The sequence below is a fragment of the Lissotriton vulgaris genome, chromosome 1_2 (assembly GCF_964263255.1).
Source record: "Lissotriton vulgaris chromosome 1_2, aLisVul1.2, whole genome shotgun sequence".
NCBI lineage: Eukaryota > Metazoa > Chordata > Amphibia > Caudata > Salamandridae > Lissotriton > Lissotriton vulgaris.
The window spans coordinates 108,309,252-108,336,246 of NC_141686.1; the positions used below are offsets into that span (position 1 = coordinate 108,309,252).

The following is a 26,995-nucleotide window of genomic DNA, read 5'->3' on the forward strand; positions in this document are numbered from 1 at the left end:
AGTGTTTCTTCCTCCGACATTATTTACAGACTGCGATTGACAGTCTGTGATGACCTCGTGGTTGGTCTTTTGGTAAGGCTGATTTATGTGCCAACCCACGCGGGGGTTGCCCGCTCTAAAGTACTGTACACACAGGGGTTTTGTCCTACGGGGCCAGGCTGGACACTGTAAACTGGAAAAAAGACAATTGTGCCTGGTCTCGAATTTAAGTGCTGTCTTTAATTATCAGCAACTGAGCTTTTAAGTAAATTATAAAGCTTCTGTGTTTTTTTCACATATTTACATTTTTAGAATCATTTGATGGTTGAAAACGAGGTTTAAACATAACCTTTACACCATGGGTACTCACAAACTTTCTCTAGGGGGCCAAATTTACAGTGTGGTTTATGTCCGAGGGCCGCACTGGTGGGGGCGGGGCCAGTGGGGGAAGGGGCGGGGCTAGAGCAACAAGAAAAAAAACTGTGACCATGAAGTTGATCACAGGTCCCTGCAGCAGACGCCTTCGTCCACTGAGCCACCAGACCCGGCATGCACACATCTCTCTCTCTCTCTCTCTCTCTCTCTCTCTCTCTCTCTCGTTCTTTCTCTCCCTCACTCTCTCTCCCTCACTCTCTCTCCCTCTGTCTCTCTGTCTCCATCTGTCTCCCTCACTCTGACTGTATCGCTCCCTCTCTCCCTCTGTCTCACTCCCTCTCTCCCTCTGTCTCACTCTTTCTCTCCCTCTGTCTTGCTCACTCCCTCTCTCCCTCTGTCTCACTCACTCTGAATGTCTCACTCTCTATATCTCCATCTCTGTCTACCTCTCCATCTCTGTCTACCTCTCCATCTCTGTCTTCCTCTCCCTCACTCTGTTTCCCTCTCCCTCAGTTTTCCTCTCCCTCACTCTGTTTACCTCTCCTTCAGTTTCCCTCTCTCACACTCTGTTTCCCTCTCCCTCACTTTCCCTCTCTCTCACCCTGTTTCCCTCTCCCTCAGTTTCCCTCTCTCTTACTCTGTTTCCCTCTCCCTCAGTTTCCCTCTCCCTCACTCTGTTTCCCCTCTCCCTCAGTTTCCCTCTCCCTCACTCTGTTTCCCTCTCCCTCCTTCCCTCTGTCTCCCTCTCTCCTTCCTTCCCTCTGTCTCCCTCTCTCTTTCCCTCTCCCTCCTTCCCTTTCCCTCTTTCCCTCGGTCTCCCTCTCTCTCCCTCCCTCACTCATTCTCCCTCCATCACTCTGTCTCCCTCCCTCACTCTGTCTCCCTCCCTCACTCTGTCTCCCTCCCTCACTCTGTCTCCCTCCCTCACTCTTAGCGGGCTCCCTCACTCTTAGCGGGCTCCCTCGCTCTTAGCGGGCTCCCTCACTCTTAGCGGGTTCCCTCACTCTTAGTGGGTTCCCTCACTCTTAGCGGGCTCCCTCACTCTTAGCGGGCTCCCTCACTCTTGGCGGGCTCCCTTACTCTCCTTCCCTCACTCTCTCCTTCCCTCACTCTCTCCCTCCCTCGCTCTCCTTACCTCGCTCTCTCCTTCCCTCGCTCTCTCCTTCCCTCGCTCTCTCCTTCCCTCGCCCTCCCTCTCCCCTCGCCCTCCCTCTCTCCTCGCCCTCACTCTCTCCTCGCCCTCACTCTCTCCTTCCCTCACTCTCTCATTCCCTCACTCTCTCCTTCCCTCACTCCCTCCTCCCTCACTCCCTCCTCCCTCACTCTATCCTCCCTCGCTCTCCTCCCTCCCTCTCCCTCCCTCTCTCGCTCTCCCTCCCTCCCTCTCCCTCGCTCTCCCTCCCTCTCCCTCCCTCGCTCTCCTTCCCTCTTACTCTCCTTCCCACTCCCTCATTCCCTCACTCTCCCTCACTCTCTCCTTCCCTTACTCTCCTTCCCTCTCCCTCATTCACTCTCCCTCCCTCTCTCCTTCGCTCCCTCTCTCCTTCCCTCCCTCTCTCCTTCATTCACTCACTCTCTCCTTCCCTCGCCCTCCCTCTCCCTCGCCCTCTCCTTGCCCTCACTCTCTCCTGCCCTCACTCTCTCCTCCCTCACTCTCTCCTCCCTCACTCTCTCCTCCCTCACTCTCCCTCCCTCACTACCCCCCGCTCTCCTTCCCTCGCTCTCTCCTTCCCTCGCTCTCTCCTTCCTCCCCCTCTTTCCCTCCCCCTCCTTCCATCACCCTCCTTCCCTCTCCCTCCTTCCCTCACTCTCTCCTTCCCTCAATCTCCCTCCCTTGCTCTCCTTCCCTCGCTCTCCTTCCCTCGCGCTCTCAATCCCTCACTCTCCCTCTCCCTCCCTCACTCTCCCTCCCTCACTCTCTCTCCCTCCCTCACTCTCTCTCTCTCCCTCACTCTCTCTCTCTCTCCCTCCCTCGCTCTCTCCCTCCCTCACTCTCCCTTCCTCGCTCTCTCCTTCCCTCGCTCTCTCCTTCCCTCGCTCTCTCCTTCCCTTGCTCTACCTCCCTCTCCCTCGTCCTCCCTCTCCCTCGACCTCCCTCTCCCTCCCTCTCTCCTTCCCTCGCTCTCTCCTTCCCTTGCTCTCCCTCCCTCTCCCTCGTCCTCCCTCTCCCTCGACCTCCCTCTCCCTCACTCTCTCCTTCCCTCGCTCGCTCCTTCCCTCATTCTCCTGCCCTCCCCCTCCCTCACTCTCTCCTTCCCTCACTCTCTCCTTCCCTTGCTCTCCCTCCCTCTCCCTCTCTCTCGTCCTCACTCTCTCCTTCCCTCGCTCTACCTCTCCCTCGCCCTCACTCTCCTGCCATCACTCTCCTGCCATCACTCTCCCTCACTCTCCTTCCCTCCCTGTCTCTCGCCCTCCCTTTCCCTCCCTGTCTCCCTCCCTCCACCTTGCCCGTGTGTACCCGGGCTGAGACAGCTTCTGGGCAGGCACACCCACAAACACAGCCTCACCGGAGCACTTCATACGTCTTCAAAAGACACTTCGTTTGTTAATGAGGCTTTGTCACCTCTTAGCCCCCCTGCAGCCCCACTCTGACTACGAAGGGAATCGCCTGGCCCCCACAGAGCAGCAGTCTGAGTCGCGCTGCCGCAGGGGTTTTTGCTGACACTGTAAAAAAAAAAAAAATTAAACACGGGTACATGTCTGCAAGGTCCGCGGGCCGCCAGGGAAGGCTTGCCGGGCCGCCCCTGGCCCGCGGGCCGTACTATGAGTACCCGTGCTTTACACAGACATCTTACACTTATTGTGAAAACATGAAGAGAATATTTCTGAAATGTGAAACATTTGTTCAGTGCAAAAAAGAATTACGTGCAAATTACATATGTACAAAAACAATCAATAATTCATATGTAAACAAAACAATCAATAAATTCGTAGGTACACCAGTAATAATGAAAACAATCCTATATGCCTATTTCTTTGGCTGTTTCGGACTGTGTAACACCATAGGCTTTGTTTGATTTTAATGATGTCCAATGGTCTAGGACTATTGTTTTTGTGCCTTTGGTGAAATGAAGTAAAGGGATGACTCCTTTAGGAAAGCCGACGCGTTTCCAAACCCGGTCGTGAGTATATCGGGTTTTTCCTCAGGGCAACCTGGGTACCTGGTGTTGTGAAACATAAAGGTAGACTTCATTTAGTGCCTACTCCTGTATTGTTTGAAATTCTACTTCTCACTGTGCGGAACATAGGATTACCTTTTTGTTCCTGCGCGGTGGAGTCCTGTTTTGACGGTTGAAGGAATTTTCAAACCTATAGTTGTGAAAATGGACACTGTTTGTCTCTGTTTTATCGAACGGAAGGCATTTTACATTAGATAGATTCTGGATTACAACTTACTTGTGAAAGCTTGTGTGAATGCCTGGTTCCAATGTAACGTGTTCCTAATGTTCTACCCCGTCTGGTGGAAAAAGACTAGTTTTAATTGCTTGTAAGTCTGAAATTACTAACAGATGACTTTTTAAATTGTTAAACCAGCTTACTTGGGGCGGCACTGTTGTTGGACGCGGTGCTTCTCCTTTAGTGATATGCTACCGCGGGAACTCTGTCCTACTGGGAAAGAATCAAAAAAGACTAAATGTCAATGTGTTCGAGCTAACTTTGATCTTTTTGTTTGCGGGATTAGGATATGTGTCTGCTCACCTTGTTTGGTGGTATAGTTCAACCGCACTTGCTCTAACTGCTGTTTGGTGTGCTGCTCCAAATGCGCTGCAATGGATCGCGGAAGTCCAAACTGAAGTCACATGCTTTAGTATGTGGCCGAGACTTCTGGGAGTTGTAGTTTATTTGGAACCAGGCTTTACTGATTCAATGGAATTTCTGTCAGTTCGTTCATCCCATCCACCACACAATTGAACCTGAGTATTAAGTATGCTTCTCTTTGAATTAGCAATGTTTCAACGTCACCACCACGAGTGGGAGTTTTGATTGCTGACAGCACTGTCCATTTGAACTCTTTTTCTGTGTGACCACTTTGTTGAAAATGGTGTACCATAGGGGCTGTGACAATGTTTTGTTTAATTCGTGAGCGTTGTTGGGCTATTCTTTGGTTGATTTGTTGTGTCGTTTTTCCTAAGTATAGTTTGGGGCAGGGGCAGATAATTGCGTAAACCAAATTACGACTTTTGTAGTTCGTAAATTCTTTGTGTGTCCACTTGATGTTGTTGTGATGGAATTCCGTACCTTCCATTGTGCTGGCACATGACACACATGTCCCGCATTTGTGGTGCCCTTCTACAAAATTGGTGTGTGTAACGACATTCAGACCACACACCAATAAGTTCAAAGCTATCATTCTCAAAAATTGGCATCTACTGTCCGGACTTGATATACCATTTGAAAAACCTCTATTTGCACTCAAAAAGAACAGAAGCATAGGGCAACAGCTGGTTCGGGCAGACTTGGGCACTAGTCAGGTCAAATCTGACTTACGTGCCCTTTGGAGACTCAAACCGATAGAAGGGCACCACAAATGCGGGACATGTGTGTCATGTGCCAGCACAATGGAAGGTACGGAATTCCATCACAACAACATCAAGTGGACACACAAAGAATTTACGAACTGCAAAAGTCGTAATTTGGTTTACACAATTATCTGCCCCTGCCCCAAACTATACATAGGAAAAACGACACAACAAATCAACCAAAGAATAGCCCAACACCGCTCACGAATTAAACAAAACATTGTCACAGCCCCTATGGAACACCATTTTCAACAAAGTGGTCACACAGAAAAAGAGTTCAAATGGACAGTGCTGTCAGCAATCAAAACTCCCACTCGTGGTGGTGACGTTGAAACATTGCTAATTCAAAGAGAAGCGTACTTAATACTCAGGTTCAATTGTGTGGTGGACGGGATGAACGAACTGACAGAACTTCACAGAAACATACGCTGAACCCCGTGAACACCGCCCACACGTCTGCAAATACCTGCGAGGCTGGAATTCGCAGTCAGGCCCGCAGGTTTAATCACAAGACAAATTCCATTGACTCAGTAAAGCCTGGTTCCAAATAAACTACAACTCCCAGAAGTCTCGGCCACATACTAAAGCATGTGACTTCAGTTTGGACTTCCGCGATCCATTGCAGCGCATTTGGAGCAACACACCAAACAGCAGTTAGAGCAAGTGCGGTTGAACTATACCACCAAACAAGGTGAGCAGACACATATCCTAATCCCGCAAACAAAAAGATCAAAGTTAGCTCGAACACATTGACATTTAGTCTTTTTTGATTCTTTCCCAGTAGGACAGAGTTCCCGCGGTAGCATATCACTAAAGGAGAAGCACCGCGTCCAACAACAGTGCCGCCCCAAGTAAGCTGGTTTAACAATTTAAAAAGTCATCTGTTAGTAATTTCAGACTTACAAGCAATTAAAAATAGTCTTTTTCCACCAGACGGGGTAGAACATTAGGAACACGTTACATTGGAACCAGGCATTCACACAAGCTTTCACAAGTAAGTTGTAATCCAGAATCTATCTAATGTAAAATGCCTTCCGTTCGATAAAACAGAGACAAACAGTGTCCATTTTCACAACTATAGGTTTGAAAATTCCTTCAACCGTCAAAACAGGACTCCACCGCGCAGGAACAAAAAGGTAATCCTATGTTCCGCACAGTGAGAAGTAGAATTTCAAACAATACAGGAGTAGGCACTAAATGAAGTCTACCTTTATGTTTCACAACACCAGGTACCCAGGTTGCCCTGAGGAAAAACCCGATATACTCACGACCGGGTTTGGAAATGCGTCGGCTTTCCTAAAGGAGTCATCCCTTTACTTCATTTCACCAAAGGCACAAAAACAACAGTCCTAGACCATTGGACATCATTAAAATCAAACAAAGCCTATGGTGTTACACAGTCCGAAACAGCCAAAGAAATAGGCATATAGGATTGTTTTCATTATTACTGGTGTACCTACGAATTTATTGATTGTTTTGTGTACATATGAATTATTGATTGTTTTTGTACATATGTAATTTGCACGTAATTCTTTTTTGCACTGAACAAATGTTTCACATTTCAGAAATATTCTCTTCATGTTTTCACAATAAGTGTAAGATGTCTGTGTAAAGGTTATGTTTAAACCTCGTTTTCAACCATCAAATGATTCTAAAAATGTAAATATGTGAAAAAAACACAGAAGCTTTATAATTTACTTAAAAGCTCAGTTGCTGATAATTAAAGACAGCACTCGAGACCAGGCACAATTGTCTTTTTTCCAGCTTACAGAGGAGATGGCATGCACCAGTTTGCCTTCCAGTATGTCCGTTGGGGATCAATCAGTCAATCAATCAGAGTACTTGTAGAGCGTGCAACTTACCCATGAGGGTCCCAAGGCGCTTTGGGGAAGGGGGGATGCTGCTACAGTTTGAAGAGCCAGGTCTTGAGGAGTCTTCTGAAGGAGAGTAGGTCTTGGGCCTGCCGTATGTGGGTAGGGAGGGTGTTCCAGGTCTTGCTGGCGAGGTAGGAGAAGGATCTGCTGCCAGAGGTCGTTCGTTGGATGCAGGGTGACAGCGGGGAGGGCGAGGCTGGCGGAGCGGAGCTGGCGGGTGGGGGTGTGGAAGCTGAGTCTGCTGTTCAGGTCGGCTGGTCCAGCGTTGTGGAGTGCTTTGTGTGCGAGGGTGAGGAGCTTGAAGGTGATCCTCTTGTCGACAGGGAGCCAGTGTAGGCCTCTCAGGTGGGGAGTGATGTGGCTGCGGCGGCGGACATTGACGATCATTTGTGCGGAGGCGTTTTGGGTGTGTTGTAGTCGCCGTATTTGTTTGGCTGGGATTCCTGTGTAGAGTGCGTTGCCGTAGTCCAGTCTGCTGCTGACGAGGGCCTGTGTCACTGTTCTTCTTGTTTTAGTCGGGATCCACTTGTAGATCCTGTGGAGCATGCGGAGGGTGTTGTAGCAGTAGGAGAAGACGTTGACCTGCTTAGACATGAAGAGGGAGGAGTTGAGGATGAATCCTAGAATGCGTGCATGGTCGGTGGGTGTTGGTGCTGTTCCCAGTGTGGTCAGCCACCAGGAGTCGTCCCAGGCTGAGGGGGTGGATCCGAGAATGAGGACCTCTGTCTGGTCCGAGTTCAGATTCAGACGGCTGCTCCTCATCCAGTCGGCGACGGCCTTCATTCCCTCGTGGAGGTTGGTTTTGGTGGTGTGTGGGTCCTTGGTGAGGTAGAGGATGAGCTGGGTGTCATCGGCGTAGGAGATGATGTTGAGGTCGTGATGGCGGGCCACTAGTGCAAGGGGGGCCATGTAGACGTTGAACAGTGTTGGGCTGAGGATGAGTCCTGGGGGACGCCGCAGATGATGTCGGTGGTTTCGGATCGGAAGGGTGGGAGGTGGACGCTCTGAGTTCTTATGGTGGGGTTAAAGACAGTTGCGCCACAGCCAGCAGCACCCTAAGTGGCAGTATGGAGGGCATAAGCGGTCCAAGAGCAGATCTATGGGACATAGCAGGCAGCTCAGCTGTGAGAGTTCACTTCATTCAAACATGCCATGAGAACGATAGCGATGACACAGCAATTCGGGCTGCCCCATCGCCCGTTACCCTCCTCCAATGTCAGCACCGGTCAACAGCTCGCCCGGTGAGACTCACTCAGCGGCAATGCACAAGTAGATCAGCTTGAGCCCCTGCCGCGTTCTATCACATAACTGTAGGAGGCAATCGGGATAGTGGCAGGGGGGGAAGCTGCAGTTCTCTTCTATTTGTAGGATCTCCTGTGCTGCAAGATGGGCGCGAGGGCAGACCAGGAGGTCCCGTCAACGATCGCATCCGCCATCCCTTGCCGCAAGCGTCGCAGCAGCCAACAGCCAACACATATGTTGCGGCACAGTGAGACGGCGGAATCGGCCCAGCAGGGGCCTCAGTCCCACTCAGCCACCCGCCGGCGTACCTGTTCGCAGCGGAGGGGTGAACAGCCTCCGACGTCCTCCGCTGGAGGGGTCCACATGTCACATCCGCGCCGCCGGGGCAACGGCAAAGCGAGCAGCCAGAGCAGCGCCAACGCCCACAGCCCACTTCTGCTCAGCCCAGTAACCAACAGCCGACCCAGAGACCTCGTACAGCGCAGGCAAGCAGGAGTTCCGATTGCGTCTTTCCGCCCGGCAGGGCAGGTATCCACAGCCTGGTTTAGTCAGGGCATTACTGTTACGCCATCTTTGCGGCCTTATGGGTGGAGCCAATCCCCGGGCTCGCTTTGTCCATGTCTGCCACAGGGATCGTGTACTGGACCGCCCGCCCAGGCAAAGCCCGCGGAGTGAGACCCGGACAAGACAAAAACAGGAGCGAGACTCGGGCCGTGTTCTTAATTAGATTGCACCCAGCAAGAGCCTTCCCGGGTGTCTACATGCAGAGTGTAGGGGCTGTTCAGGGGAGCCTCTGGCAGAGCTCTACCCGGACACGTCTTCCTCCATCTTAGTCGTAGCCACCCCCATTGATGTAATGGCATCTATACCTCATAATGAAGGCCTGGAAGCAGTTGAATGGATGTTGCTAAAGGGCATATATGAAGAAGCACAGAACATTTTTTTATTAGAACTGTTGCACTTTAGTTTGTACCAAAGCTATTTTTCTTGAAAAGAAACTTTTTTCTCCAACAAACGGGCACTTCCATGGGTTTTCCATTGGTACCCACATATGCATACATTTTCATTGCTACGTTCAAAGACACTCACATCTTTCAAGAGAAGACATGGCAAGAGGACTTACTGATTTACATGAGATACATTGATGATATTTTGCTTATATGGAAGGGCACACAGCAAAAACCTTAACACTTGATTGGGATCTTAGAATAACAGAATCCCCGGATAAGATTCACACATCAGATGAGCCAACGCTCCATCAATTTTCTAGATGTACTGTTGAAATTAAGAGAAGGTGACCTACAAACGCACGTTTACAAAAAAGCAACGGACGGTATTTACATTTCTAAACCTTCATTCAGCATCTTTAAAGAATCATTTACCACTGTCACAATTTAGTCAAATTAAGAGAATCACTTCAGACCCACATATATGTTTGCCAGCAATCTTAGAAACATCTCATCAATACCCTAAAAAGGGTTATCTAGAAGAAATACTAGTAGCAGCAAGAATGAAGGGTAACTCGTGGACTGCTTCCCACCCTCTTCTCTTGCAGCTTCATTGGCTTCCAATAGACCAACTGGTAAAATTCAAAGTTTGCTGCACCACCCATAAGGTGTTATTCAATCTTGGTCCTACCTATCTCTCGGAGAAATGTACTCCCTACCTACCTTCCAGGTCTCTCCGCTCGAGCTCAACACATCATCTTGAGGTTCCCTGAGTCAGGAAGGCTAGATTAGGGGAAAAGGCCGTTTCCCACTTAGGCCCCCGCTACTGTAATGAGCTCCCCCTGAACTTGAGACAATGCCCTGACCACTTACAATTTAGGAAGTTGCCCAAGACCACTCTTTTCTGTCTCTGATCCAGCTGTAGTTGTACTACACCCATGCTTCCTGTCCAAAGCGCAGAGATACCCCTTCGGGGGTTGATTCAGGCGATATATAATTAAATAATTAAATAACTAAATAAATGGAACGTAAGGATCTACTAACATGGTCTGTCAAACCCCTCACGAAGAGAGAAGTGTGTTTTTTGAAAGTTTCTACTGAGGTATCAGCCATTAAGCAGAGTATCTTACGCAGATGGGTAATCATTGAGCAGAAACTTGATTTCAATAAAGTGTTTCTTTGTAAACCCTTGTTCGGTCACACATGGGCAAAAAACTTGCGAGAGCTATTATAAAAAAGGATTAACACCCAGAAAAACAGTCAAAACCACAAGGATTAGAAAATGCTTTAACTGCAGCCTCTGCAGCAATGTCATTGTAGGGAACACATTCACACACCCTCACACTGGGAAGAAGATAAAATTGGCACATTCATCGGACTGTAACACAGACATGGTAGTCTACGCCAAAAAAAGTGCCCATGCGGCTTAGTTTACGTGGGTAGTACATCACGTAAAGTCAAAACACGTATCACAGAACATAAAAGCATGATCAGAACAGCAAATTCCAATTCCTGTGTAGCAACACACTGGTAAGAAAAAAAAACATTCTATAACTCAGGTTTACCATTCTTGACAAGATATTCTCTACAACACATAGGAACATCAACTAAGTGAATGAAATGAAATGAAATGAAATGAAATAAATGAAATTGGATTTGTAAAGCGCATGGCTGCCCGTAAGCGCAGCGTGAAACAATTTGCATTAAACGCTTAAACACCCTGATATCATGTGGGTTAAATGACAAAATTGAAAGGACATGTTTTTTTTTTTAATTTACTATATTACAGTGCAATTCAGTAATGGTTTTTACCCTGGACAAGTGTTTGATGACTCTTCGTAAGGAACTATTAGGTATGACAGGAACAGTGTTTCTGTATTGTTAAGGGATATTGTACAAGTGGAGTATTTTGTTTTCTTCCATTCGATGGTCATTTCAGGTTCTGAAGATTCTTGATGTGGATGATCAAAATTATTTATGAATCACTAAATCACGTACAAAGGCAGAGGTTACACGCACTGCAAGCTTTTGAACAGAATACAGAGCACGTGTTCATTAGTTATTTTCATTCTTTTCACGTATGATGTCACCATTTTTGAATCACTTTATTATTCTTACACTTTTGGTTATCAGTTCCCTTAAACCCATTCGAACATTACTACCATATTGCAATATGTAAAGCGTACAACTTTGGTGAGTCTGTTTTCTTTGCTTACAGCGGATTGCACGGCAGCGATGCGCACGTGTATGCAAGCATACGCAGAAGCGTTTAAGATACTTATGGCTTTGAGATCGAGCATTCGTTTGGACTCATTTTTGGCGACTAAATGTGAAACGCTGTCGTGTCAAGAATTCTAGTAAGCACTTTAGTCTCCCTTGAACTTTTGTACGCATCAATGATCGAGTAGTGTTATAGAATTTAATAATTGGTTTTTACTTAGTAAGCGGTTGTACGGCGGAAGCATGGACTAATCACAAAAACGCTTTTCCGACTTGTTGACCCAGTAAGTCAATTGCGCATGTGACTTACATAAATACATGTTAATCTTCATGGTCGCACTGATGGGTATCTCCATTGTATTGCAAAAGACTTTTACATCACCATATTAGCTAAACTGCGTGATGTCCTGGTAGGGTAAAACTTGTTGTTTCGACTGGTTGCTTTGAATACGGTTAAGACACACTGTGAAAGCACTCTGCACTTGGGATATAAGGTATGGAGACTCGCAGTTTTGATTGCAAGTTGTGGTTAACTCACATAGCATGGCTACTTTGACACATTTCAATACTTATGAGTACACGAAATACAGTAGTGCTATGAGTACTCTAGGTGTAATGGCAATCACTGTAAAGACACAATTAATTTCGAACAACCTCATCAAGTACTCTTGCAGAAACCCCCATGGGATGGGAGAGCTTGTAATGTTCTTAAAACGTCTTGTTTTCTGTTTATGCTTGAACATATGTATTATTTGTCATTTTCAGAGTTCCCCTGATGAAGGGACTTCCCCGAAATGCACTGGGAACACAGCAATGAATACACCATGATGGTTATTTGTTTGTAATGCAATGTAATGTGAGAATTGTATTCTTATTCATTGTATGATTCAGAGTTGCAATGTTTACAAATAATGGATGCGAATAACAAAACGATAAAAAATGTAAATAAATTGCAACAAAATTGCATAAAACAATTGGTTAAAAAAGTTTACATAATTGTTGAACCTTAGGGGCATGTGTTGTGGACCTTGATAAGTGTGACAGGGACTGTACCCAACACCTCAGAGTTGGTTAACCTGACAAGTGCAGGTCAGGTCTCAAGGCAGCACACAATAGATACATTTCAGTTGACATACAGAGTACTTGATGAAACGGATAACACTAGGTGTGCAGGCTATATTCATAATTTTGAATTTATACTATCAATAATATGCCACAGGTGCTTGTCATGTTAAAAATTGCCTCCTGGGTGCCAGCGCCAGTATTTTGCTATGGGTGCCCATATAAACCAAGAATTAAATTTGGTGTTCTAGGATCAACAGCAGACCTGCAAACATAGCACCACATTCTCACTCACACTCACTTACATTCACCCCCTCATGCTCATTTTCACCTACTCATTTTCACTCACTTGCACTTACTCATTCATTCGTGCTCACTCTTGCACTCAATCTTACCCTCACTTACTGTTTCTTGCTCATTCACTCACTCTCTGACTCTGATTCGTTCATACTTACACTGACTTACACTCTCTCTTTCTCTCCCTAATCCTCAATCACACCAACTCATTCTCACCTATTCTCACTCACTCTGGCTCACTCATTTTTAGTCAGTTACTCATTCTCACTCATTCCCGCTCACATGCTCCAATACTCCCTCACACTCATACATACTCATTTATTCTCACTCATCCACATCCACTCATTTGCAGCTACTCTTACTCTCATTTACTCATCCTCACTGTGATTCACTCATACTCACATAGTGGCATTCAGTCTCTTTCATTCTCACCCACTACCTGTCACTCACTCACTTTCACTCTCACACACATGCTCACATATACAGAGATGCACGCTTATGCAGAAATATGTTCTTTCTCATACAACAAGCACGCACACAGCATACCTTTAAAAGCATGTGTCTTACCTCAGCTGCCAGTAAAGGTCCCATTCCAGCTCCTGATGCTCCATTTTACTATTATTCACTATTAGTGTAATAACAGAAAGCAAGGAGAGAAACAATGAAAAAAAGGAGACACCTCTGTGTTCTTGGCACTGATTTTGACACCTCCAAGGGCAAGGGTTGCAAAGGCAGTGGGATCGCAAGGGGCAACCCAAATAATGCACACAATCTCAACATAGATCATGCTTATAACTACATGCAATGCCTTTGCACTTAAAAGCCATTTAATAATAATAAATAATAAATAAATACCAGTCAGTATTTGTTCACTCTGAAACTAAACCTGTCATGTGTTGCATCAACATATACAAAATAATATAAAGCACATTCTGCCATTTAGATCAATGCAAAGTTTTATACGGGTTTAGAGTTAAGTTATGTTGGAAAGATGTTTTAGAGTTATCCACCATTCCGATGTGCATAAATCAGTATGGGGTGCAAAATGCACAACCTGTAAAAATTGACCGAATTCTATCAGTATGTACATAGTGCCCAGGATTACTTCTGTCCAGCAATGATGGCCTTAGTCCCTTCCCTATGCATTATATTCTTTAATCTCGAGCAGCAATAGCATAGCACCTTATATATGAGAAAGATAAAGGGATGGTTTTCAGAGGGCAGACCTTAAAACTGTTTGTTTTATTTTATCTTTGGTTGTGCTCATTTTGTTGATTGTCTACAGATGAGCGTGACATTTATATGTATCGCATACAAGGAACTGAAGATAATAACACCTTAGCCTCCAACCGTGCAAGAATTTTGATTTTTCCTTTGGACTGTGATACTTTTGACATGTGTGAGCTGAATATATTTACTTCACTCTTACTTTATCTATATTTTCTGATGATTTGAGTAATTCTTTCAACTCCCCTTCTGAGAGCTTTTAGGGCTCAATAGACTATTATGAAAAATAGTATCTTCATGTAAAACGCCTTTTTATAGTAAGTCCTGTTACTCTTTGGGGTCTAGTCTGCACTATGTAAAACTACTAAATAAATATATAAATTAAGATAGAAATCTCATCAGAGGAAGTCTTTAATCAAGGTATTATCATCAAGCAAACATTATGACTTTAGGGAGTTTAGTAAGTTTAATAAAACCATTTATTGTTGTTTTAATCATAATATGTTTTCTGGTCAAAAAGGCAAGACTTTTTCTTGTTTATCATTCATGGCTTGCAATTGCAAAACAAATACAGAAGGAATGGAGAAAGTTGTAAGGCAGTATAACAAACAAAATAGGTCTCCAGTCTCTAGATATTCAGCTATGATTTTATGTATTCATTCCAGAATCTTTCTTATTGGTTGGAATCCAACCTGAAGCATACCAGGCAATGGGAGATCAACCAGTTGAAAAGACAGATTTAATCACCAGAAGTTGTATGGAGGCCCGTCATCTCAGAAAGGACTTAAAAGAGATCGAGAACAATTTATCTCCGCTATTGGCCATAGAAAACTACTTAGTGCTGATTATCTTAGCTGAATCTAATAGAAATAGGAAGCTACTATCCTTAAACAGAAATGTAAACTGCTTTAATCAAGAACAATTTCACCTGGTGGGACACATTCAGTTTGTTATTTTCACCAGACAGTTTTGACAGTAAGCTCACATTCCTCCTTTTTACCCCTTTGTCAGCTTGCACTGATTTTTAAGATTGTGGTCTTTCTTTACCAATTTGTCTAGATTGTGCAATATTGGATATGTTTCCTTAATTTTATACAGCTTATCATAAAGAGAATAATATTTCTGTCTCCAAATAAATATTAGACATCTCAGAGTAACTCGTCTTTTCAACAAATAATGGCCATCTGGCCCATTCATTATAAACACTGCAAGTTCACCTTTAACAATTTTTTGTTTTACCTTAGCAGTACATTGAAATTTAACTAGAAACCAGAGGTACCTTAGAAGCATACTATAAAGGGCCAATATGTTCAATAGCAATGTCAAAGGATCAACAATAATAGATTTTCTGGTATACCTCTGATGTTCTCCACAAACAAATATATAAGCCAGATTTGAAAAATGAATCCGAAATATGAAGATGCTAAATTATTTAATACTCTACATGAATCATACTAAATTTTGTTAGAGCAATAAGCAACCCATGACTTGGTCAAGTAATGCTACCCCTTTTGCAGGTGTATAGAGTCTAGTCTAGCTGTACAGGGCTAGTCCAATTAGTTCCAAGTTTACTTGAGTAATTGCATATCAAATATTCCCAGAATCATATCAAATCATAGCTTTTAAGTACTCTAAAAAGCAGTTGAAGAATGATGGAGACCGGCCGACAAGGAGTCGGCGGTCCCACCCACCTTATTTCGATCAGACCACTGTGTAGGCAGTCGTAAAATGCCTTCTTCTACTGCAGCTTGTACTGCAGCCCAGAAAAGGGCCACAGCACAAGCCGCAGTAGAAAAAGGCATTTTTCAAACATCTATGCACCATGTGCCAGGTATCATATGGTGCCTGGCACATGGTCCATGGTTATTTAAGGTGCACCACATGGACCCCCTGGCCACTTAGCAGTGGCCCATGGGGGACGTCGCCCTGTTTAGGCCCCCGCAAAGTCCCTTTCGTGGGAGTGCCATGAAAGGGCAGTGGGAAACGGACATTGTGAGCCTGATGGCGGTGTGTGAGCAGGCACTGCCTTCTTTGAAGATCATGATTCTGACCACCTCCCCCACGGGATCAGTAGATCCTGTTGGAGGCAGTGGTCCACCCCGAGAGTTTAGGGTCTGACCGCCTGCATCATAATGCAGGGGTCGGCCCGAAGGGCTGTATGTCGGTGAGACTACCACCAACGGCCTGTCGATGGCGGTCTCACTAGCATCATAATGTGCCTCTAAGCGTCATTACATTGCATGACAGTAGGGATAAATTCCTAAGTTCAATACGAGGAAACTGTTTGCACTTGGGGCGTGATTGGCAGCAGCAACTTAAGAAAAGTAACTGTTAGATAAATCCCTCTTTTCAGACTTGTGTGTCTTCAGATCCTTTCCATTGAAATTAACTTGCAGTATGTTATCACCATAGTAATTAATACATCTCTCGAACTCAGAGAGAATTACCACTATTGGGTAAAACTAGAACTGAAATTTGGTATGGGGAAGAGTGCACACCCCATAAAAGTCCCATTAGATTTACCTTGAAGTTCCAATGGCCTATGTTTAATTTGGAACCTCCATAATAATTAAGAAAGCCAGTAATGAATCGCTTAGAAATAATGAATTAAACTGCAATTCAAAATTCGATTTTCAACATTTGGACCTCAAACGACATAATATGATTGTCTAGATGAGAGCATACCTTCAGTGTCTGCCGATGATTATGACTGGATGAAAGAATATAAATAAAACTAAGACTAATGAATTTGTCAGCAGCATGGCTAAAACTTTAATAACGAAGCAGAGTTCATATTCTTTGTTATTAAAACTGCAGAAAAAAATCTGCTACTTTGTTCTATTACTTACGTGAATTTTAATCTGACCACAAGACTCTTCATGTTATTTAGATTAGGGTAACTCCCGACTTTTTTAGTGTTATACTTTTTAAGTTATACTCCTTAAAGGATTAAATGGTTTGCACATTTTATTTGCTTGTAGTACTCGTAAACATATGTATTTCCACTGTTGTAGAAGGTTATAAACAATATATTGGAGGAAACTGTTGTATTGAAAACAGAAAGAATGTTGCAAGTATGTGAAAATGTGTTATTTCTAAGACTATATATACTGTAAAAATCTAGGGCTTTCCTTGGACATTGTTCATGCTTTGACCCTAATCATTGAACATATTAAACACTACATTCTGTGCATGATGGCATCCTAGTTGGAGCAGTTGAGGGTGTTCTGTCCATTCTTCCTTTTGCTCAACCCTTCATCTACATTATTCTGTGGATGCAGTTGTTGTGTTACATAATTTGCTGTGCCACTTTTGGATGGATTAAACCCAGATCTTTTGACTGGGTGTGAGAGTTTGATTGATTCAGATGCTCTGTCCATCACCACCCCCTTTTGCTCCACTTTTGGGTGGATGAGGCATGTATTAAGCAGATACACTATTTTTTTACAGAGAGGGAGGAGAGGGAGAATGTAGACTACAGACTTGTTCCTCCACATCTGTAGCAGTGGACTGTGGAATCCCCTAATACTGTCCTCTGTTTTCTCTATTGTTTAGCACAGGCTAGCTATGAATCTGCTTTGTACTAGGTATGAAAGGATCTAAGACCAAGGTCCTTTTGGTTGGATTTAAAAACACCCTAAAAGCCCTCATAGTTATTCCTCTCTGGTATTTTGTGAAACCCAATTGCCTTTGCTAAAAAGCCAAAAGACGTGAGTGCCATCTGGGAAAGGACCCTCAACATGAACACCCATATTATTGTGGCCCTACACAGATGCTGGTTTGCCTTTGCTGGATAGGGGCTCTGTTAACTACTTCTGAGTTTATAGATGAACTTTGAAAAAATGTCAAAATATACTATGCCGATATTTTATACTTGCACCAACCAGTTTCTCACATTAAACATCTGTAGGATGTGTAGTATGATGTTGCATGTCCACCCTTATCATGTTTGATTCTGTGCCAACATACTATCTTCAAGGCCAAAGACTAGATCGAGCATTAACAGCTTTCTAGAAGTCTCAAAGTCTCAATTCAAGTAGAGAGGAGATTGGCAGTGTAGTGATTGCTGTTCAGAAATGCAACCAGAAGATGGAAATGTTCTCAAATATCTCAACAGCTCATTCATATCTTCATTTTGTTTTAAAGAGATGATCCAGAGGAATTTGAAGTATGGGACAAAGAAAGAGGTTCTTCGCAGACCAATGTTTGTTTCCCAGGAGGATGTGAAGAGGCTTAAGGCCAGGTATGTATTATCGTATTACACTGATCACTCTAAAAAAATATTGAGGTTAAGCCAGGTCCATTTTATATTCAAGTGAACTTATTCGCAAGAGGACAAAAAAGGAGTATAGGCCAGGTACGCTTGATGTGTGGAGGTCAGTGCATCCCCTCCATTTTTAGCTCCACAGTTGACTGCTCCAAATGTAATTAGCACTCAGTAAACCTCACTACTGAGATCCTCCTGGTATCCAAAGTGATAGGGTGCAGCACCTTCTCTTAACTCATGACATCATTTGTTCATAGATTGTATGTGTTTGACTTCAATGACACCATAATTTCTGACTGGCCCCATGTAACAAGCGTGAACTTCAGCCGGCATTTTCAATCAGCTGTACTAGGTGTACTAGTGCCCGAGGTATAGACCTACAGGTCTCAACGTGCTGAAACCTTTGGGAACATCTTAAATCTGGGAGCAGATTAGGCAGCTATCCAGAGTCAACACATGGTCCAACATACCGCAGCTAGGTTGCTCTATCACCTGCCAAAGTGTGCATAAACCTTCTCCGTGACCTCCACTGGCAGACTGTAGAAACGCTAATATGATTAAAGGCCTCGTGCTATATGCACAAGGCCAGATCCAGTGCAGGTCTAAAATACATCCAAGAACTGGTGGTGCCATACCAGCCTGTGTGCTTGCTTCGATCTACCAAACAATCTCTCTGCAGAGTGCCTTGAATCTGTATGGCGTGCACTGGAAGCCGTTTCCACACGTTCTTGGGCCCAATGATATGGAATGACCTCCAGGATGCTCTGCAAAGCTGTACCTCTCTTGCTTTGTTCTGTGAAAACCTTAAGGCCTGTTTTTTTAACACACCTGATCTAACACCAGGAAACTCTGTGGGTAGCTGCATGCTTTATAAGAAGCAATAATAATAATAATAATAATAATGTTAAGGTTCTCTGCTAGGACAGGATAAAAGTCTGGACTGGGGTGGCAGAGTGGGCTAAAGAACGGTGATGGATTAAACCCAGATCTTTTGACTGGGTGTGAGTGTTTGATTGATTCAGATGCTCCGTCCATCACCACCCCCTTTTGTACCGCTTTTGGCTGCCATAAGTGTGGCAGGGTATGCTCAGACGTGAGTCCCTTGCTCACTTTGCCACTGGATTCAAGCAAGCCGGGCTGAAGACGGCTGGAATGCCAGAAACCGGTCCTCGGAAGCTTGTTTCCGGTCCAGGGAAGACATGGCTTGGCAGTTCAGGCTGGACTGTTCCCATGAGGCACAGGGTCAGACTGATTTGCATAAAGCCATGTCTGAACTGGGGCGGCAGAGTGGGCTAAAGAACGGTGATGGATTAAACCCAGATCTTTTGACTGGGTGTGAGTGTTTGATTGATTCAGATGCTCCGTCCATCACCACCCCCTTTTGTACTACTTGGTGCTTGAGCAAGCAAGTAACAGATCCCTAAACTGTTTGCTTTCTGTATAAAGATTATATAGGTATTTTGGAAACCAGTAGGTTTCCTGAAGGTCATGCAACTTTCAATTTGTCAATTTCACTGAAATCAGGTTTCGGAGTTTTGATAATACAAAAATAGAGCCTGGCCTTCTAAGAGGGGGGACAGATTTTTCAGAGGAAAGTGAGGATATCTACCTTCAACTAATCTCTGGCAATGTGTCAAGTGTAGGCCAGTCCTAGAACCCTCAAACATTCAAATTTCCTAAAAAAAAACTGCATTCAGTCAATCCACCCAAATAAACCCTTAAACCCAGTATGTGAGTGAAGGACACTTATAAAAATAAGTGAAAGAGTGAGTAGGCACCTCACGTACGCAACACCAGGGAGGCTAAAGACAGGTTCTCATCAGCATGCCCGCGTTTGTCATCATTGGTTGCCTGCTCACTGAAAAAACGTAATTGTCTCCAGCAAGAAGATAGAAAGAGTAGAGAAGGAAATTTTAACTGACTTCAAAACAAAAACAAAAACCCTGTGATGTGTAAAGGAAAATGTGCTCCTTCAATTAAAATGTGGTAAGACTCACAATTAGATTTGCCCTCTTTATTCATAGTCGTGAGCTTACTAAAACTAAAAGCACTGAATGTTGCAAACCTTGTCAAAGTAGGCCAACATGTTTCATTGCCATTGCTAAGTCGTGGCAAATTCTCAACAACAAAAAAACAACAACAAAAATTCAAAATACTGTCACCATAACGCGACCTGGGTCATCACTCTTACCGCGTAACATGGCTTTGTGAGCAGGCTCTATTTTTGTATTTTTGATTAATCAGTGGAGGGCGTCCTGGCTGGTTTTGTTCCCTCTTAAGCTCCCTGTTGTGATGTGTTCGTAGTTTTGAAGCCTGGAATGAGTAAGATCTACCCAATCCATGAGTTTTAAAAAGTGTTTGTACCTTCAAGAGGAAGGTATCCATCAACTTCAGCAGTGAAGACAATTTTCTGGTGAAGAAAAACCGGACCTCACTTGTGTTAAAAGCCTGGTGCATTGTACAGAATAAATTACACTTATTCTATTGACATTCTTGCCGCTTATGGGCAGACCTAAATGCCAAAGTCGTACAATCCGGTTGAATCAAACAGAGCAAGAGATGGGCGGCAGGGGCTAGTGGACTCTGGAGCTGGCCAGGTTGATAATCCAGGAGAAACCATTTCAGACCGTAGATACAGGACAGAACAAATGCCATTGTCATTGTCACTCTTTGTGGAAGGCCAGACAATATAGCAGTCCTTTGTGGCACTACAAATTAAAATGACCAGCGTTAGCAGTGTTGAAGATGTAAGTGTACATCATACATTCTTTATCCATACCCACAACCATTTCTTGGTCTTGGATTATGCACTGAACATATCCTGGGAACACCTGGCCAGCAAGAAGGGATACTAAGATGTACATCTGTTTTTTTTAGATTCAGCTTAAATTTGTTATCAATACATTCTAACTATTAGACACAGATGTAAACATACTGAACAACATCTGTGTGCTACTGGCATAGTTGTAAACCTATTGGATCTACAGTCGCAAGGGGTGTAGATATTAAAGAGGAGCAGTGACAATGCAGCATTTGGCTTGACTGCCCACAGTCTAAAAGATCAAAAGCACTAATTCAGCACTGTTCATCTGCTTCTACCTCAGCAAGACCTTCTAGGAGTATCCGATGATTTAGTGTCAACAGAAGTGAAGAGATTCTATCAGACCAGGGGGATATAATTACCCTTGCCCAAGTCTACTTTTAGTTTATCCACTATTGCCACTGTGACTGCCTCTAGACCCTCTCTAGCCTGAAATCTTCTTGGTGGTGGTCTAGCAGATCATTGCTTTATAGGAAGTGTTGCCATTGGGAGATTACCCAATCTCGTCTGAATTAAATAAAGGCTTCTTCAATAAAGATGACTTAGGGCAACTTTTCGTTCCCCTTCTGTAATGGGTTGATGTTGGCATTTGAGGAGGTTACTTAGAAATACTAGCTCTTTACATAATAAAGATAAAGATAAGTGGCAGACACTATTGGTTTACTCGAGCCAATAAAGGCTGAAGGTTAACAATGCCAGAAATTAATAGCTGTTCGTGACATCTGGTTGTATTATATCCACTGTACCCGACACTTCATAGTAGACGTCCAAGACCTTGCAATGAAGATTATAGCAAGTTAATTAGAGCTCATGTGCTAGCACATGGGTGCTTCCTGGCCTGGCATTGGTGACCAGAAAATGGTGCCCTAGGGCCACAGAACACTCCCATATCCAATGTTAAGGTGTAGTCTGGAGGTATGTGCTTACAGTTAACATTGTGTCCTCTTCATGAATGTCCATGTCTGTTTAGAGGGAATGTGAGGATCTCAGTGGGAGGATTGTGGTGGTCACAGCACAGGTTATTGAGGTTTAGATCTATCCAGGCACAAGATGCCTGTGCCTTCCCTACCTTTCCTCAACATCTTTATTAATGAGGGATGCTATAGCTATGGGTGTGCTCTGAATATTGCCCCGTTCACTTCATGGAGTGGGTGAAAGGGCAACGTTAAAGCTGGGCAGCTGGTTCATCTTCTCTGGGGTGGACACGAGGAAGGTCGGAAGCCTCCATCACATACCAGCCGAGTCTAGGATGAAAGGGGATTTTCAACAGGTGAACACAGAAGTTCCTGTGCTGACAAAACTGCCAATTGATTGCTTCATTAAGGTTATGATACACACTTTGCTAAGTTAAGCAGAATGAGAAAGGTATTTCAATGTAATTTTCTCGAACACCTATCAATAATGATGTGCAAATTGATAGTGACAGGCTAATTCCAGCAGTCACTCTATGCAGAGTAATATCTCTCTTTGTTCAATTTGTTCTGTACCCAAAACATGTCTATAAAAATGTGTTCACTATCAGATAACCACAACCTTGAGAGTATAACAAACTTCTACCAACCAGCATTACTTCAGACAGATGATGGCCTTTGATTTAGTATGTGGAGAAACTAAGTATTCCATCTCCCAAATGAGGAATAATTATAGAGATTTATTTATAATGTTTTATATAGCGCAAACATGACCTGTGAGGGTATACAGATGGCCCCCTAAGCCACAAATAAATCACTCAGGAGATGCAAATATATGGCATTTGTATGTCTCATAATTGGTTTGGTGTCACCATGGTGCCTACTCACTTGGGATAGTGACCCACATCATGTTATTAACATAGCACAGATAATCACAAATAAAGAAAATGTTAATGTTTAATCTCAGATCATTGACCTGAGTTCTTCAAATTAATTAGATCCTTTTGGTATGTAACAGTTTCAGTTATAGTGTGTTTTTCATGAAGCCGGAGGTGTAGCCACTAACTAAATATCTGCCCTTGGATTTCATTCTGTATTTGGGAAAGGTATATTTTCTGGGCAAATCACTTAATCTCACCATGGCAACAAAACTGTAAATATGTGAGAGGTAATGCAAGTATGTGACCTAAAATGTGTACAGATGTGTGAAAATCACACGTATTGTGCACAATCTCAATTCATTTCCTAAACATAATATAAGACTAAATAGAAGATGGGGGCATCCAACCTTGCTGTTCTCCCCTTGTTGCCCCCTTTTCATATCTAACTACAGCTCTACTAACGGTGAGCACCACTTGAAGTAATTTAAGTAGGTCTTGTTCAATAATCATTACATTTTATGTGAAAGATCTGCTTAATTTTTCTCTGTGATCCCATTCCTAGCCAGATGTTAGGGCAGGTTAGGAAATTCTGAAAGGTCGAGCTTGCTATCATCCTGGAAATGTTGTTGTGTACCAAATAGGTACTGTGCATAATACAGTCCCTATAGAACACTGAGTGTGTGCAGATAACAACTGTCAGCCTCGAGGCATTTGTCATGTAAATGGGGAACTACCTGCAGATGGCAATCTTCAGGTCAAGATACATCATATATGCTTGTGACATAATTTGCATAGAGAAGAGAAAATGGAACTAAGAATAGTGGGAGGGGATTTCTTTGATCAACTCTTTTTGTGTTTTCTTTTCTAGCGGAAAACCCCAGGCAATACCAGCCTATTGGGACAAAACGGCACTGCCCATCAAAGGATATCAGGTATAATTTGCTGTCTTTAGCCCTAAAGAGAAGGGACTTGTCTTAGTAATGTGCAAGCAGTAAACAAGATGTGAAGCAAGTGAATTGACAGCAAAAGATAATTTGTTTAGACTGTCGTGTCCCTTCTAATGAAAGCATGGTACAATAGGTACCTGTTACATTACAGCCTCCTTTAAGTCATCAGAAAGATAGCATCCTTCTGCACTAATGATGAGAACTAATTGCAGCTTCTATTTTTAAAAGTGGATAGTGTCACTGAGGGCCTGAAACAAATAATCTGGATGAATATAATGTGAACGAACTCAGAGTGTGTTCACTTTTACTGAACTCTGATAACTTGTGTATAATTTGGAAATATTTTCACATTTCAGTAAATCTTTATTAATAATACTTATATATATATATATATATATATATATATATATATATATATATATATATATATATATATATATATATATATATATATATATATATATATATATATATATATATATATGTAAAGAAAACCAACAGAGGCCAAATATATGATAAAGATATAAATACGTGGCTATCAAGTTGAAAGTCAAGGTGGCTTTATGTTTTCTAAGTAAAACATCTGCAGCAATCAACCAAAGCATCAATTAGATGGCAAGGTGAAGAGATTTAGAAGTAGGGGGTCCCTATTAGACAAGCTTGTATCACACATTTAACACAACCGACAAGATTCTGTTATGGTGTGTCTTGGTCTTTCTTCACCCTTCCCCTAATGTGTCAGGTCAGCTGTGGAAGTGGGGATAGTGACATAGGGGGGTTCTATGTCGGTTGTGTTCAGTGGAGGCTGTTGGTGTCTGGCTGTTCAGTCACAGGGTTCCTATGCTCTATTAAAGTTAAAGAATACAAGCCCTGGTGTCCGCGAATTATGTGTGAATACGGATCATCTCATCGTCGGGGTGAGAGACTTGTTCCTCCTGTGGCATTACGGTCTAAATTAGTCGGTTTGGCACACAAAGGCCACATGGGGCAAACTTAGTTTTACCCTTACAAGGTTGAAAGAGAATTTTTGATGGGCCAAAATGGAATTTGATGTTAAGAGGTGTGTTGAGAACTGTGTAGAATGCGCAGATTCTGAGAAAGGGTTGAGAGTGGGTGGTTTTGCTAAGGACACTCAGCTGCTTGTGTTTGAGCCTGATTCTGTATGGGAGAAAGTCAGTCTGGGCTTTATTGGACTGTTCACATTTTTGCCAGAACTAGAACGTTTTGCTGCTGCCTTGGTGGATGACAAGTCACGGCGGTTTGAGGTGGTGTTTTTTAGGAACTTTAGTACAAAAACTACCATTACTTTTATGGAGGGTATCTTTAGAAGGAAAGGAGTGCCTGTAAAATGTATACATTTTAATGGTACACAGCTCACCTCAGGCGAAATGGAAACATTCTTGGCTCATGTTGGGGTGCCACACGTGTGTACGTCCCTGTATAACCCTCAGAGCAATGGTCAAGTGGAAAGAAGTAATAGATTAGTGAAGGGTACCATGGAATTGGCTGGCAACGCAGGGCAGAGTGTGCAGAGTGCAAATAAAGATATGTTGTGGGTATACCGCACTACACCCAAAGCTGCAACAGGAAAGACGCCTTTAGAGATGATGAGGGGCAGAAAATCAGGCACAAAACGGTTGCCTTCCTGGTTGTGGAGGAGTGTTTGTTTTTTTTTATTTTAATTTTCAATATTCATACAGGCATGTAAATCACTGGCAAGAAACATGCTGAAGGAGTACCGACAGCACAGGCAATCTGATGACAGAGCATACAGTCAGGGCAGCAATTGATAATACATGAAACAATGCACAGCGAAAAGCGGTAACACTCCTGGCGCAGTCCCTACATTGCCCATATCTCCCAGCCAAGAGAGCCAATCACATTTCACAGTCACTGCTTGACAAGAAAGAGCCCATCCAATTTCCTCCACCAACCCCGCACCACACTTCACAGTGAGGAACACACACTGATCTACCCAGCGGGCCTGCACCGCCAGCGGTGAGTCCATACCTGAGGTCACTACAACGCCCTCCCCCGTGCTAGCAATTGTAAGTGGGCTGGGGATCCAGCACCCCGACTTTTGGGGTTTTGGAATACTGGACCCAATTTTTTCTGCCAGAAATTCAAGTCAGTAAAATCGCATTTGGAAAGGACTGCATTGCAGCTCAACCCCCTTCGTCTACCCTCTGCTAAGGCATAGAGAGCCTTTTATATACCCCCTATCAGAAAACAAACTCCCCTTCCCTTGCACCCTTCACTTTTCCTCACCCACCCATCCCAACCCTTCCCTTTACTCCTCGCCCTGCACAAGCCTCCTCGAGCACATTCACCAGTTGCTCTGAGCAGGTGGTAAACAGGTGCATTAAATCACATGGAAATCTTAATCTGTGCAGAATTGAGCCTTGTAAATCCAGGTCTGCATAGTTATTCCCCATTCCTTATGGGTTAACTTGTAATCCAAGAAATTATGTGTGGAGATTCCAGCCAGCACTAAATACTCCAGACACCCAGAACTTCCACTCATAAATCTAATCAAGGCCCTAAATGTAAATCAATGTATTTCTTTACCTTTCAGTTGGTGGATGTTCATAGGAGCTCATCTGAATTCAAAGAAATTGAAATAGAATTTGAAAAGACCATGCATGGATATTCAATACTGAAAATAAAGAGGGTTCAGAATCCATCCCTCTGGCAAGTTTATCAAATGTAAGTATTTTACAGTTGATTAGCAATGTTTCCAGTAGAAAATTATTTTGAAAGAGTCTTCGTTACCGTCACGTGGGTTGTTGGCAGGCAGCTTGGATGTAGGGTTGCCCCTAATGAAGTAGAAATTAACATCACAGTGATACTGTACTGATAAGGCAGCTCTGAGCAGGAAAAGATGCCTGCAAGCTAAGAGCAAGGACCAGAGGACACAATGATGAGGGGTGATTATTAATACATCACAGTGACTGTCAGGAATTGCTCTTTTAGCAGGGGCCTAGGCTCAGATGGCTACCATCCCACTGGCATTATTTAAGGGCTAATAGAAGAATTTCCAACAATTATATGGCTGTGTGACAGTAGCTTAGGTAGTGCTGGCTGGTGAACTTCCCTAAAGACATTAACCAACACTTATAAGTTTTGGAGACGATTTGTGGGAGAAGATTATTGTGACTTATTGGATATCCGGGAGAAAAACTTTGTAGTTTTAAAGCTAAGTGCTCCTGTCTTCTAGGAACGGTAGACCCAATACTGGCACTCTTGTGTTACTTATTACATTAGACATGCAGACATGCGCTAACGAAGGGGTCGCACAATGAGAAATTTATTGAGAAAAAGAGGATAACTTTGTAAGACAGAGTGCACCTAGGTATTATTTTTTGCGATTCTTCGAATACCCACTTCTACATACTTTTGTTTCAGACTCCTGATGAAGGAGGCTG

The 26,995-nt window shown here is 43.6% G+C and overlaps 1 protein-coding gene across 1 annotated transcript in view; it reads left to right on the forward strand.

Annotated features, from left to right (window-relative positions):
* The window catches only part of LOC147734642 (protein mono-ADP-ribosyltransferase PARP12-like), a 335,778-nt gene that overhangs the window by 299,609 nt on the left and 9,174 nt on the right, over positions 1–26,995 (forward strand). The window contains exons 8-10 of the mRNA XM_086952938.1: positions 17,890–17,986; positions 23,492–23,555; positions 26,146–26,276. Of these exons, the coding sequence (XP_086809064.1) occupies positions 17,890–17,986; positions 23,492–23,555; positions 26,146–26,276 (292 nt within the window). The remainder of the gene's footprint in view (positions 1–17,889; positions 17,987–23,491; positions 23,556–26,145; positions 26,277–26,995) is intronic.